General features: G+C 40.9%; 1 protein-coding gene and 1 long non-coding RNA gene across 5 annotated transcripts in view; one reads left to right on the plus strand and one right to left on the minus strand.

Moving 5' to 3' along the window:
• Nucleotides 1-14,678, minus strand: part of FTO (FTO alpha-ketoglutarate dependent dioxygenase) — a 373,670-nt gene that overhangs the window by 301,685 nt on the left and 57,307 nt on the right. The window contains exon 1 of one of the 4 annotated variants that reach the window (XM_059152156.1): nucleotides 10,091-10,163. The exons of the other annotated variants lie outside the window; for them this stretch is intronic. Within the exon in view, the coding sequence (XP_059008139.1) occupies nucleotides 10,091-10,159 (69 nt within the window). The 5' untranslated portion in view covers nucleotides 10,160-10,163. Of the gene's footprint in view, nucleotides 1-10,090; nucleotides 10,164-14,678 lie in introns of those variants that run through there. 4 annotated transcript variants of the gene reach the window in all.
• Nucleotides 4,279-9,442, plus strand: LOC131818078 (uncharacterized). Its single transcript, XR_009348693.1, has 3 exons — nucleotides 4,279-4,619; nucleotides 5,050-5,214; nucleotides 9,086-9,442. It is a non-coding gene; the product is annotated as an uncharacterized LOC131818078 (long non-coding RNA).

A 14,678-nucleotide genomic window follows, 5' to 3' on the forward strand; every position in this document is an offset into this window, starting at 1 on the left:
AAGCCCTAGTAGAGTGTCCGACACACAGCCGGCGCTTACAAATGTTAATTACCTTCCCTGTCTAACATTAATTAATAAGAGGCTTGGGATAAAACTATAAATCATACCCAAAAGGACTAAGCCTCTATGACACCCCCCCGCCCCCATTCCTCCAGAGCAGCCCATAGTTTCAAGACTAAACTGGGAATGCACCAAATTCAAAACACAATAGAGAATTGATCTATTAAAGGAGCTGGACTGTTAAATTAAAACCGTTTCTGCGTGCCAAGCTGAAACACAAAGGGATCAGTCTTCTTTAACAATAAAGACCAGTTAAGAGGAGGCTTTGGTTACACAATCTCCTCCTCTTCACCGTGAGGCACTTAGATGGAATTTTTTTTTTTAATAGAAAAGACAAACTCTTGAGTAAATGTAATAATTGTTTCAATAATGTGCCCCAACCACCCAAGAAGTTACAAAAAGAAAAAAAAGAAACTGGAAAATTGGGATTCTTCAATTACATGATCAGTTAATTGCTGCCTCAAGTCCAGGCCATGCTCATGCCAGGGAAGGGATGATGCTGTTCGGGACATCTGAGAGCCTAACAGTGATTAAAGAAGCAGAAAGAAGATCTGCCCTCTAAATATTAAAAAAAAAAAAAAAAAATATGCAAACAGACTAATAAAATGATCCAAAGCTTGTCAAGGGACTGAAATAATTTTCACGCGTGGCCCAAAGAAGGTTCTTTAGAAAGCACTGCCTCATGGACGCCCCAAACAGGTGGTCCCTATGGTGATCTCAATCACTATAACAGTACACCTCATCTTTTTTCTAACAGCAGCAACGACAACAAAACAAAAACACAACTGAATGATCTGTTAACCATTAATGATCACCAAAAGCTGGTAGAGTGTTTCCCTGTGCTCCCTCACTAAAAAACCCCAAGCCCCAGGAATAAGACCTTTGGCTGAGAACAAGCCCAAAATAGGAGAGAAACTCCCTCCTCTGGATTGCCTCAAGGAAAGCAGAGCTCCAGCAAGGAGGGGAAATTGGCCTTGAGGATACAACCTTACTCCATTCTTTGAATGTTTAACGATTCAAAGGCTCCTAATTGCTCTAGGGCCCTGGTTCAGCAAAGGGTCTGAAAGAGCAACACCATTTTCATCATAATCCTATTAATTTGCTTTCTTCATTGTGTTGACATTAGCACTCCTGGTTTGAAAGAAGGGCGGGTAAAACTGGAGGTGATCTGGCACAACTGGGGCCAGTAGCACCGAAGCATACTAGACACTGGGTTCTTCACCACCACATGTTCCAGGAGAGAGAGAGAAAAGGAAAAAAGTTAGTTTCACTTAACCATGTCCCTGATGAAGCAGTGAACATTATTAATCTTATTAAATCTCAATGTTAAGTAGCTGTCTTTTTACTACTCTGTACAACAAAATGGGAAGTAGAAAGCACTTCTGATAAATATCCAAGTACAGTGGCTGTCTCAAAAGACAGCACTTGTGCAGTTATTTGAGTTGTAGACTGAACTAGCCACGTTTTTCATGGAACACTATATATGGCTAATCAGACTTCGGTATACGACAGACATTTTCTCAAAAATTAATGAAATGAGCCTCTTGTTTCAACTTATCATATTTGCTGCCAGTGGGGGAAAAAAATGAGTTTTCGATCAAAAACTAAACATTTGAAAAATCTGTATTTGACATCTTGCACTTGACAGTTACCTAATACTTAAAGACTCTTCTGATAAGATCAACGATGATATTAATGAATGTGATTTTTGACAACGTGTAATAAATGTCAACATTTGGAAGATCTGCATAATTCAAAGAACCCATAATTATCCAAATAACTAAAGCATGTAGCAGGAGATCTACTCAAAGTGCAAACTAGATAAATAGATAATAACAGAGTAGGAAATGATAAGTGACATAGTTTAAGATTCTACATTGCAACTAACCCTAAAGAAAGTATGACTTGTTGAATTTTGGTGTAATATCAAAGAAGAACATCCGCATTTAATAACTAAGGGAGCAATTAAAATACTCGCCTTTTCCATTAGCATCTGTGTTAGGCTGGATTTAGTTCATATACTTAAACCAACACAGTGCAATAACTGAATGCAAAAGGAGGTATGAGAAGCCAACTTCTATTAAGCTAGGCATGAAAGAGATTTGCAAAAAAGTAAAAATAATGCTACTCTTCTGGCTAATTTTTTTGTATTGGAGAGTTATATTTCATTTAAAAAGTAAGTGTAGTGGACTTTGTTTGCTATTTTTAAATGAATTAATATTTTTTTAAATGAATTAATATTTTTTTAAATTCCTCATTTTAGTTCCTAATACGGTAAATAGTAATAGATACAGCCCATAAAAACAAAAGCTCCTTGGGGTCTGCAATGATTTTTAGCAATGTAAGTATAAAAGAATCCCAAAGCCAAAAAGTTGAGAATTTTGGCTTAAAGCATATCTATAATAGCTGCCTTTCTCACACACACCCTGCACAAACCAAAAGCAGAAAGAAGACAAACTGAATTTCTTTGGACTCCATTGTGTAATTTACTTTAAGGCCCATGGGCCTTGCTAATTTGCATGTCTGATTTACTCAGAATCCTTTCTTCCTCCTCCTCTCTGGCAAGAAACCACAGACAAATTCCTTTGCTATTTCACAACCCGCTCTTAAGCAAACTGCAATGCCGTGGTATAGACAAGGAGCTCATCCAGCCTGGCAAACAGGGATAAGAAGCTCAACTCCAAGGTTTTCCAGCCAAGGGCCCTTTTCAAACACTAAAATCCACAAAACATAGCATTAGCTTGCTCAAAGCAAATAGTTAATTTGTCCTTTCACTAGGAATCAAAAGGACAAAATCACACAGCTAGAGTGTTGCTGAATTCAACCCCCACCCTGACCCTCCAACATCCCCTTTTTCCCAAGCAAGTAAATGTCTAAACCATGAAGAATCAACAAGTCAGTCAATCCATAACAAATATTTATACTGTCTACATGAAAAAAAATGAGGATATATAATCATAAAAGGAAAACGAACAATACAAGGAATAAAAAAAAATTCTGGGGTAAACAGTGCTGTCGGAGTGTGAAGAAAGCTGAGAAGAAGCGTGCACCAACGTGACCAAGAGCATAAAGAAATGGGAAGAAGAGAGTCGAAAATTAAACACAGGCAGTGAGGGCAGCAGAGCTGAAAAAACTGGTAAAGGACAAGACAATCCAGACATCTGCAATGAGACCTTTTGGCTAAAAATCGGTCTCCAAGGAGGGAAAAAGAAAGATAACACTAAGGTCCCAAAAGTCGAGCTAAGGAGTCTGGGTTCTATCCTGAATGTAACGAGGACCGACAAAAGGCTTTTGAGAAGGATGGGAATATAACAGGGGTACGTTATTTGTCTTTTAAACACTGATCTATTAATAATAGGGCTGCGTGAAAAGAAACCAAGACTAGAGTCCAAGGGACCACATACGGAGACTACTGGAAAGCCCGAGCAGACTTGAGCTGGTCTTGAATAACGACATGGCAATGGAAATGAAATTAATCAAGAACTACCCCAGAAGTTAGATCTGGAATTTAATACGGTACCAAAACTGCTGGAGGAGAAAAAAAAAAAGTGGAACCATAAAGAGAAGTAAAGAAGTCAAGGGCATTAATGACACATCTACTTAGGGCTTACTAACCTGATCGCCGTGCCTTGGCTATAAATGAAATATGGATCTGGGGATAGATATGTGATTTTAAACAGACTGAGGGAAAGGGGTGGATAGATAGACGGGAACTCGTATCTTTCCATCCGCTATTACTGTGCCTCCTTACGTGGCAGAAGATGGAAAGTTAAAAACTACATTTCCCGGACTCCTTTGCAGTTAGGGTTCTGGGCGAGAAATAGGTTCCGACAATTAAACGGCCAGATGTGAGATTTAGAAGGCAGGAAGAAAATGGAGACCACCTTCTTGCTGTTTAAACGTTTTCTGTAGGCAACAGAGTCGTGGAAACACTGAAGATTCAGCAATGACTTCCCAAGGACCTGGCTATCAGCTCTGGGCTTATCAAATACAGGTTGTAATGGCAGGACCTTCCTATTCCCCCGATTACAGGGACGCATACTTAAAAATCAACACTTTTAGTAAAGGCTTCCTGATTCCAGCCTTGCTCGGTGCGACTGTACCAGCCCACTTGGCCCTAAAGGGCTCGATCTCCAACGATTTTATAAGAATCTGTTTCCCTATCTTACTAGTCTCCGTCTCCTACAACTAAATCCAGACATGTAAGTAGATTTAAATAAAGGCAGGCCAACCAAGTGAAACTACTTGTACACAGGTAGAAGAAAGGAACTGAAACTTGGAAACAAAGCCAGGACGTGTCAGTTGGGGAGACCCTAGGACTGTGTCAATCCATTCTCTAAAAATTTCCACAACTCAGTTTGGAATCGACAACGAAAAATTCTTTTGACTTTCTTAAATAATTCTAACAACATCTGACATTTATCTGGAGCTCTGTATATGAACAAAGGTATTCTGAAGACTTCTCCCTTCATTTTACCTGGCACTGCGTACAATGGATTTTAAGAAACGAGAGAACCAAAGCCCCGAGGAGGTAAACAATTTGCCTAAGGTCACAAAGGGTAAGTCAGTGGTCTAACTAAAGTATTTCCTGCTTTAAACCTATTTTCTCCTGTTTGGTCTTCTGTCAGATCATTCTAACCATGTTCTAAAGTAAATGTTAAAATTGTTGGTGTAGAAATATTAGGAGCTTAAGAGGGCTTGTAAAACCACAAAGAATTAAATGGGGCCTAACTTACAACCATGGAAAAAATTAAAATTCCGTGTGTAATTTTCTTCTCCAATTTTAACCTAAAATGTGGTGCTTGTGGCGGGCCCACTGTTCCTAGGACACGTTTCCAACACACACAGTCCGAGGAGCAAGTGTCCTCCGATGATTTGGACAGCTATTTGTTTTTGTATCATTTTAAGAGTTGGAAAATTAACAGTGTTGTGTTTACAAACCTTCAGCCGGCCATTACATAAAAGCTCAAATATGTTTACCCTCCTCAGCTCTGCTCTGAAGAAGCTCAAAAAGCAAGTTAATATAAACCTATTCAGAACAAATGTGCAGAAAGGAGCCCTGTCGGACAGAGGTCGAGCTATGACCTTCCCAACTTTTTCCACAGAATGTACAATCCATCACGTACAAGAGCACAGTGAAGATGTGAGGGGTTGGTAAGTACCCCTGTTAGTGAGAAATTCTGCTAATTATTACACCAAATAAGCATAGTTAACAGGCCATGGCCACAAGAGGGGCATGTTTCAGGGCATTAAATAGCTGCCTAGGGTGGAGATGAATATATTACACTATGCCCTTTACCAATAAAACAATTTCCCTGACACCTAGAGATCCAGTCAGCGAGAGGAAGATTCCGGAAGCCTCCGCGGACTCCACCGTGATGCGCCAGCGCCACCTAGTGACTCACACATTTTCACACTCAGACTCAGGGCAACCAAAAGGATCTTTAAGCTAAACTCCGTCCTTATGAAAAGGAAACAGGTAAAAGACATGAGATTTTGAGGGCTCCTGCAACTAAATACTTGCTCTTTAAAGTACATATATATATGAGCATAGATAGATAGATATTAAATTTTATTTTCTTCCCAGCTCTGCATCCCTAAGGAAGAATAGGTATGTCTCAAAACAAGCTCACATCAAAGGCCAAACTAATCAGTTGCTTTCCAGAATAGTATTTTGTTGCGTAAAACTTGTTCAAAATTAAACCTTCAGAGCATCCAAGGTAGGAAAAGATAGCGGAGGGGTGGTAAATTGAGACTAGATAGAACTAGGGGTGTGTGGCTGGCTTAGTCAGAAAAGCAGGTGACTCTTAATCTTGGTGATGTGAGTTTAAAGCCCACATTGGGCAGAGAGATTGCCTGAATAAATTAAATGGTTTTTTGTTTTCTGGTTTTTTTTAAAGATTTTATTTATTTATTTATTTGACAGACAGAGATCACCAGTAGGCAGAGAGGCAGGCAGAGAGAGGGGGAAGCAGGCTCCCCACCGAGCAGAGAGCCGGATGCGGGACTCGATCCCGGGAGGCTGGGATCATGACCTTAGTGGAAGGCAGAAGCCTTAACCCACTGAGCCACCCAGGTGCCCCAAATGTTTTGTTTTTTTTAAAGACTAAATAAAACTAAACGCTTTAAATCCACAAGGCAGATATAAAAATTAGCATGCTTTACATAATATATTAGCATAATGCAAATGGTGACAAAAATAGGAAAATTTCTCAGTCTGTAGCAAGAGTCACATGAGAGTAACTTTCAGAAGTTCCATTCCACCCTTAGAACCAGAATTACCTTTCCCATAGTGACTATTTCCAGGCTGTTGACTGCAAATGCTGCATCAGACAGATATACTGAACATCCACACAAATACAGAATATTCCCCAAACAGCACCACTGCCACAGAAATCCATCTTTCTCATGCTAATGGTTTGATGAAAAGAGATCTGGCCTACATTGCTGCAGATACAGTAATGAACAAAAGCAAAGTCCCTTCCTGGAGTTTTTATTCTAACAGAGGAAGACAGACAAAAAACAAACAAGAAAATCTATAAGATATCAGATGATGGTAAGTGACATAGAGAAAAATAACAAAGGGCAAAGGAATAGAAGACACCCACAGGCAATGAGATAGCGCTATTTTGGGGTAATCAGAGAAACCCTCCTGAGAATCCAGTGTTTCCATAGACCTAAAGGAGGTGAGGGAACCAGCCATGCTCATATCTGGGGTGCAGGGGAAGGTCCTTAGAAGGGAGAACAGCAAGTACAAAGGCTCAGAGGCAGGAAGGACTTGCCTTGTTTGAGGAACAGAACGGAGGCGAGTTTGGGTGGGTGAGAAAGGAGGAACATGACAGGAGATGGAGTCAGAGAAGGCGTCAGGGGACAGATCAGATAGAAAGCCAGAAGGGTGCTGCTTTGTTTTTGTTGTGTTTTTTGTCTTTTTTTTTTTTTAATAGCAGCTTCACTGAAATACAATTCATGTAACATACAATTTGCCATTTTTAAAGTACATGATTCAGAATGTGTATTCAGAGTTATACAATCGTGCCCACAACTCAATTTCAGAACATTTTCATTATGCCAAAAAGAAACCCTGTCCCCATTAGCAGTCATTCCATACCCCTCTATCCCCAGTTCTTGGCAACCACTTATCTACATTCTGTCTCAAATATGCAATTATACAATACCGAGCCTTTTATCACTAGCCTCTTCACTTAGCACAGTGATTGCAAAATTCATCCACGTTGCAGCATGGATCACTACTTCATCCTTTTTATTGCTGAGTAACAGTCCACTGAATGGGTATATCAAAATTCGACTATCCACTCAACATCAGATGAACATCTGGCTTGTTTCAACTTTGGGAATATTATGAACAATGCTGTTATAAACACTGATGTAAAAGGGGTCTGCAGGCCTATGTTTTCATTTGTCTCGGGTAAGTAGGAGCGGAATTGCTGGATTATAGGATAACGATGTTTTGAGGAGTCCTAAGAATATCTGAATGGAGGAGTGACATAATCTTAATTTTTTTTCTTAAAGACCAACTTTGGTTGCTGCCTATAGAAACAGGCAGGAAAGGAACAGAGAGACTAGTTGGGTGGAAACTGCAGTGATGCAGGACAGCGACGCTGGAAGTCTGAAGAAGAACGGTACAAGCAGGGGCTAGGAGAAGTGGTTAGAAGATAGAGGGGACAGAATTTTCTAGCAAATGAGATGTGGAATAGGAAAGGAAGAGTGAAGAATGTGTCTATAGTTTTTGGCCTGAGCAACCAGAAGGATGCAGTTGTCACGTACTAGAGCGGAGAGGACCACTCTGGGGGTTCCCTGCTCTCCACTTTGAAGGACCCCTCAATGCTAGATCAGAAGCCACTATCCTATTTCTTATTTTGCCCATCCTTTTCAAGAAAGGCTCTACCAAAGCCCCAGTCTACATCAGAGTCCCTTCAGAGCTATCATGGATATTTTGCTTTAGTAAGCAAATTCCAGTTGGCAGGACTAACCAAAAAACAGAAGAACCAAAAGCTATTATAATTAAATAACCCCCAACAAGATCCATCATAAAAAGAGGCTTTTGAAACTACATTTCCCAAATGTCCGTTCAGAAGTGCCTCACTTTAAAAGAATAAGAGAATTCAGGAAGAGGAAACCATGGTCCAAGAGGCCAGGGGTGACTCAAAAGGAAGATCAATCAAACCCTAGCCTTCCAAGATGACAGGTGAAAAGAGAGGGCATGTTTCCTCTCCGGCATCTCCAAGACCAAGAACCTGGCTTATTAAATGCAGGGTAATTTACATTCTTAGCAGCAAATATCCATAAGAAACTAAGAGCAGAGAAGGGGGAAAGAGGATCCTGGCACGGGATATAGGTGCTTGGACACCTGAGCTCAAAATGCAAAATGTGTTTAGTCACTCCCACCACACATCTTTTCAAAGCAACCAAAATGTGCCTGCATAGACTAAGACTCAATAACAGAACTGTTTAAAGACTTTCGTAAGCCAGGATCCTCGCTACTCCTAAAGGCCCCACTCAACATCAAAATAAACATTAAACTGAACCCACATTTTACATTAAAAAGTTTCTTTGCAATAGAAAAATATGAGTGGATTTGTATAATTTTGCCCCAGAATTTATTTAGCTTTGAGAAACTCATTTATGATGGACTGTAATTTCTCAGTAATCACTGGGTATACTTGGAAATTCTTGAGAAGTTGGAAAACCTAACATACAAATTAATCTCAAATGCAAGAACAATACTAAATATAACAACTTACAAAGCTAATATAAGACTACATTTCATAAACACTTAAAATTCACCAGTGATTCACTTCAATTCTGCAAATTTTTTTTTTTTGTTCAGATTTGGAGTCAAGACAGTTTTTTCAGGGCTCATACATTTGAAGAGCCCCCTGAAAACCGGTGGCCAAGACCGGCAGCTGCTGAGTTTTGGCCATTGGAATGTGAGCTGGAGTGATGAGTGCCACTTCCAGGCCTGGCCCTAGAGAACTCCTAAACACATCTCTTCCCCTTGTGGCAGGCCGGAATGGAGATAACCTGAGGTGACCTTACAGGCAATGTACTGAAGACGACCAAAACTCCTTCCATCTGCAACTCTACGTGAACGCACAGAGGAAGCCATCCCACCAACCTGCTTACATATTACTGTTGCTGTTAAGAAACAAGTGTTTACTATGTTCAAGCCATTATAAAGTATTCTGATATGTTTTGGGGGGTTTTGGTTTTTGTTTTTGCAGTAACCTAGCCTACCCAATAAAAACCCACAGGGCTAGACACAATGCCTAAAGTATCTCCCTGATAAATGGCCCTAAATGATGGCTTACACCTTCACCTTTTGAGTGGTGCAATGACTAACAGGCAATAAAAAACAACAGCTAACACCGTATAGCAGTTACTAGTTGTTTAGTTACTAGTTAGTTGTTTACTATATCAGCTCTAAATGCTTTCCATAAATTCATTCGTCTTCCTAACTCTCAGCGGTAGTTACTATAACTGTCTTCGCTTGAGAGAAAACGAAACTGAGGCCCAGAGAAAGTAAGTAACCTGCCCCAGGTTGCACAGCCAGTCACTGGCGGAGCCAGGACTCAAGCCCAGGCAATGCAGATGCGGCCTCCGTGCTGTTTAGTCAGTAGGCTACACACACGAGTAAAGAGCTATTAACCTGAATTCCAAAAGAGCTTGATCTTCTCTCTCGTTCACAAGGAGGCGAGATAAACGGACCAAAGCAAATACCTGCCCATGTTTGTCACATTCATGTTCATTATTAACCTTAAAGAGGACTTCAGATAACTCGGGACAGTTATGATTTAATGCTCTCCCTAATCCCGACTAAAAAGGCATCCGCTGCCCATGTGGGTAGATGGGTCCAAAAGTCGGTGGAATTATAGGCTCCCTTTCATGCAAATGTCTGTGAAAGCGGCTAATAAGGATATCTGTACTTTTCCAAAGAAGTAAGGATTAACTTCATTGTGGGTTAAATTAGCTGAACATCAGAAAAGGACATCCAAAATAAACAGTCCTGTACCGGTGGTAGCCAGGGGTGATGTGGGCAAATGCGCAGCGGAGGAGGAATTCCAAATGTGGTCATGACCATTTTCCTGGTTCAAAGTAAACAGAGAAACAAGGCAAGTTTTGACATGGACAAGACATTCGAGATCATAAAAAAGCAGCAGCCTCACCAGCAGGCCGCAAGTCTAGATTAAATGCATATTTTGGATGACTCATAAACCACTCCCAAAATGACTCTGCTCATGAGCCAAACAGAGGCCATTTCTCCATTTCCAAAGCTGCCCACCCATTCCACCAAGGTTCCACGACACAGAATTGCCCCTTTGTGCAACAATCAGAGCATTTTAAAAAGAAAGCGTTAAGATTCCCTTGGTATCAAGATATTTGCTAACTTAGGGTGCCTGGGAGGCTCAGTGGGTTAAGCCTCTGCCTTCAGCTCAGGTCATGATCTCAGGATCCTGGGATAGAGTCCCGCATCGGGCTCTCTGCTCAGCCTCGAGCCTGCTTCCTCCTCCTCTCCCTCTCTGCCTACTTGTGATCTCTCTCTGTCAAATAAAAAAAATTTTTTTTAATTATTACTTAAAAAAAAATATATTTGCTAACTTAGCAAATAACCATTTCACCTTCTACCTGAAAGGGAGCCACAACCCCACTTTTCAGCACTGTCTCCCTAAAGGCAGACACGCCCGGCAGTGACGACGCTGAGTCAAACGGCATTTACCTATTCTGCACCTGATATCGTACTAGGAATATTAACATTTATTACCTCTTCTAACAGCAAAGAAATTAAAACCGGAGCTCTATCTGGAGGCTAACAAAGAAGACAGGCAGATTCGGAAATGGTCAAAATTCATTCTGTCCCTTCTGAGCATTACCGTGTGCGGGATCAGAAGATAACACCTACTTAGACCATTTGAGAAAAGAAATAAAACTGTGATATTGCCAGTGTGGAAGTAGCTCCCAAATGCTGGAAACATCTATCAGTCGCTGAGAACATATCTAACTAAAGATGCTAGGTTCCTCAGCCTGTGCTGGGTACTGTGGCCCACAGAAAAGGAGTTCCCGTCATCAAACAGTGCAAATACTCATGAAGCTCAGCTGAGCAATCAGTATACCATACTAAGGGCCTTAACCTGCATTATCTCATTTAAACCTCAAACCTACCCAGTGAACAATCCGGTCAGAATTTCGACACGGGGGGGGGGGGGGGGGTATTTGAGTCTTACTACAGTAGAAAATCAAAACTTTTTCTATGAAACGGTTATTTTTGGATATTTGGGGATTCTTTATATACTTTAGGCCAGTAAACAATTTATCCCTTGACTGTTATTAAATTGTTCAAAATATCCTCAGAACCTGATCTGTAAACGTTAGAAAGCCTAACCTATAAATGGAGTATGCTGAATGCTTCATACCACAATAACCACAAGGAAATTACTTTCTTGATGCAACATTAAAATTGAGGAGTCCCTAATAATGGCACCTTTAAAAGAGGTACCATCCCATTTAAAAAAAAAAAATGTATAAAGTGAGCCTTGTCCAAAGTAACAACTGAAGAAAAAAGAAAAAAAAAAAAAAAAGGAGGAAAGTCAGATTATAGCCTTTTAATTGAAGTGTCCCAGCAAAAAGATTCAACATGAAATCTACTGCTACTGATGAAGAAAATAACTCTAAAACATGTCAAAAGCAGTCTTCATTTTTCCTAAGAACAAAAGAGTTCCCATCTTTAAGGTCAGATTAAAGTAATAGGCTAGATTGAGCCATCTATCTGGTAAAATAAATGCTTCTGGACAGTGCCTAGACTAAAAAGGCCAAGAATTCCTAAGCAAAACACCACTTATAACAGAGCGGGTCAGCGCAGAGGCCTGACCCAGTGGGGGGATGCCCTGTAGCTGTAGGTCTAGAAGGCTACCCTGCAAAGTCTCGACAGACGCTTAATCAATATCATGCCTTAGGACCTGAACTGCTACTATAAAATCAATATTACCTTTATTTTAAGTAGCAGGAGGAACAATGAGATTATCTTGTTCCTTACAAGTCTGTCATGGAAAATCTGGTTCATGGTGTGTGTCATCTGTTTTTGCCTGGAAGGAACGCGTTTGTTGGACTTGGAGACAGTCTGGCGCGGCAATCCAGAAATAATAGGAAAGGTGAAGGAATAACACTTTGGCTCTGGAAAGCTGGGGCCTAAATATACGTTAGAATCTACAGGACAGCAAGGAATCCTCAAGAAAGTTCGGAGGTTTAAACCCACCGGCTCCAGGCTGATGACTGTGCAAAATTAGACCTCCAGCCCTGAGCTCCAGATTCTCCGGCTCCTTGGAGGCCAAACAGGCACCAGATGAGTGACTGTCCATAGGAGAACATCTGATCTCACACCAGCACCTGCTCCCCCCCGCAGCCTTCTGGTCTAAGTACGAGGTCACAATCCAGGGGATCATGCTAAAAAACCTGGAAGTTATCCCTGATTCCTCTGTTCTTTCAAAACTCTCTCAAACCCTGTCAGCTTTGCCTCTAAAATACAGCTAAAATCCCTCTCCTTCTCCACCTCCATCATCACCACATGGGCCAAGCCTTGAGTGCCTCTCTCTTCCTGATGTTTCCCCCTCATTGTGCTCTGGCCCTCCAAGATTCCCCACACAGCAGCCAGCGGGAGCTCTGGAAAATGTAAACCGGATGCAGGCACTCCACAAACACAGCCTCCATCTTAAGACCCTCCCATGGGTTCCCATCATGCTTAGAATAAATACCAAATCTTGACCACAGCCTGAGGTTCTACCATGACCTGGCCTCATTCTTTCTCCCTTTGGCGTCTTTCTCCTTTAAGTTTCCGCCACTGTGCTTCTCTGTTCCTCCTGCATGCAAAGCTTATCAGCACCTCAGAGCCTTGTCCCTGTGGCTGGAATGAATAGCCTTGATAGCCTTGGGATCCCACACGGAAAGCCATCTCAGCCCCCTCCATCCACAGCAGCCCCTCCCCTCACTCATTATCATACCATACTGTTCATCGCTGTTAGATGGGGTCTTACGTATGTATCTTCCTTAGTACTGCTTACTCATTTCCTACCTTTGACAGAATGCTAACCTCCACGAGAGGAGGGACTTTGGTCTGTCATCAGAGAAGTCGCCTAGTCTAGAACAACACTGAGCACAAAATGGGCCTCGGCTAGTATCTGCTGAATGTATACCCAGGCAGCACCTGGAAATCTGTTCTGGATCCCAGCCTGGCTACAAGTATCAGCGATGTCTTCTCACTCCAAGTATTATGATCACACAGTAGTTAAGAACAGAGAATCATCTGAACTGCCCCACATGGGATCAAACATCTCTAACATTTTCCATTGGAAAACAGTGCGCTGTTCAAGACGATAGGAAGAAATGAATTCTCAGCTTTGCTCATTCTCTCTACTCCAATCCTGAGCAGCAAAGCTCAGAGGATGTCTCCAATTACAAACATCACATCCTCCTTCCTTTCCCTGTGCATCACCACACACACACACACACACACTTTTCTCAACAATCTCACATGGTTGTCCATGGGCCTCTGGTTCACTGACTCCCTCACTCCATCCATCATGAACTTCTAAGTTTCACTTCCTCGATAAAGTGGCCTAAGTGAAGAGGAAGGGGGAGAGCTAATAATATTTATCAAGTATCTCCCACATGCTGAATATTGTGCTGATGGTCAAAAGCTTTTTTTTTTTTTTAACTAAGTAAATTATAGTTAGCCCCATTTTTAGAGATGAGAAAATGTGGCCCGTGACTTGCCAGAAGTCAAGCAATTAAGTGGCAGAGGCAAGGTTTAAATCCACATCATTTGAACTCTAAAATTCCAACTCTTTCCAAGTCTTTGCTTTAGCAACATAAAACAAGAAACATACCAATATTATCTTTCTTCTACGGTTTCAATTTGGGAATTAACACATCCTTTCACAAATAGATCCGCATCACCTTTCTGATACTGGGTCCTTAGACTAGAAACTTCTTCGCAGGCAGTGGATTCCTACATTACAAACAGTAAACTCCCTTAAAAGTTCCCTTATAATCCTTATAAACAGGATTCTTATAAACAAAAATCCTTATATCCCTTATAATCCTTATAATCCCTTATAAACAGACAAAATATTACAGATGCAAAGGAATGTCTCACCAAAGCTTCCCTTCCAGCTTGATTGTCCTGACTTTACGAGTGACACAAAATTGTCACTGTGGATCAGGGGAACAAATAACCCAGTTCAGCATAGCACATACCAAACATCCAGGGAGTTGATGACAGATACCAAAGCCCACAAAGCAAAATGATCCCCTTGAAAGGCCAACGTCTATGGTCAATCTGAGCTTCCTTATTAATACATGATTCTATTCTACTCCCACTAAAAAGCAAAAGCAAAAACAACACATTAAAATACCTCCTAAACACAATCTGTGGGGTTTTTACATAAATCATGGGTAAAATTAAATTTAATAAATCAAATTATTTCTTGTCAAACTTTATTCATCATAACAATAAATAATTTCAATAAGACTACATAAAACCAGGAAATCTAAAAAGGTTTATTTCTAAAAGAAAAATTTACATACAAAATTCTATGTAGAAGGGCAAA

The sequence above is a fragment of the Mustela lutreola genome, chromosome 16, assembly GCF_030435805.1.
Source record: "Mustela lutreola isolate mMusLut2 chromosome 16, mMusLut2.pri, whole genome shotgun sequence".
Lineage (NCBI taxonomy): Eukaryota > Metazoa > Chordata > Mammalia > Carnivora > Mustelidae > Mustela > Mustela lutreola.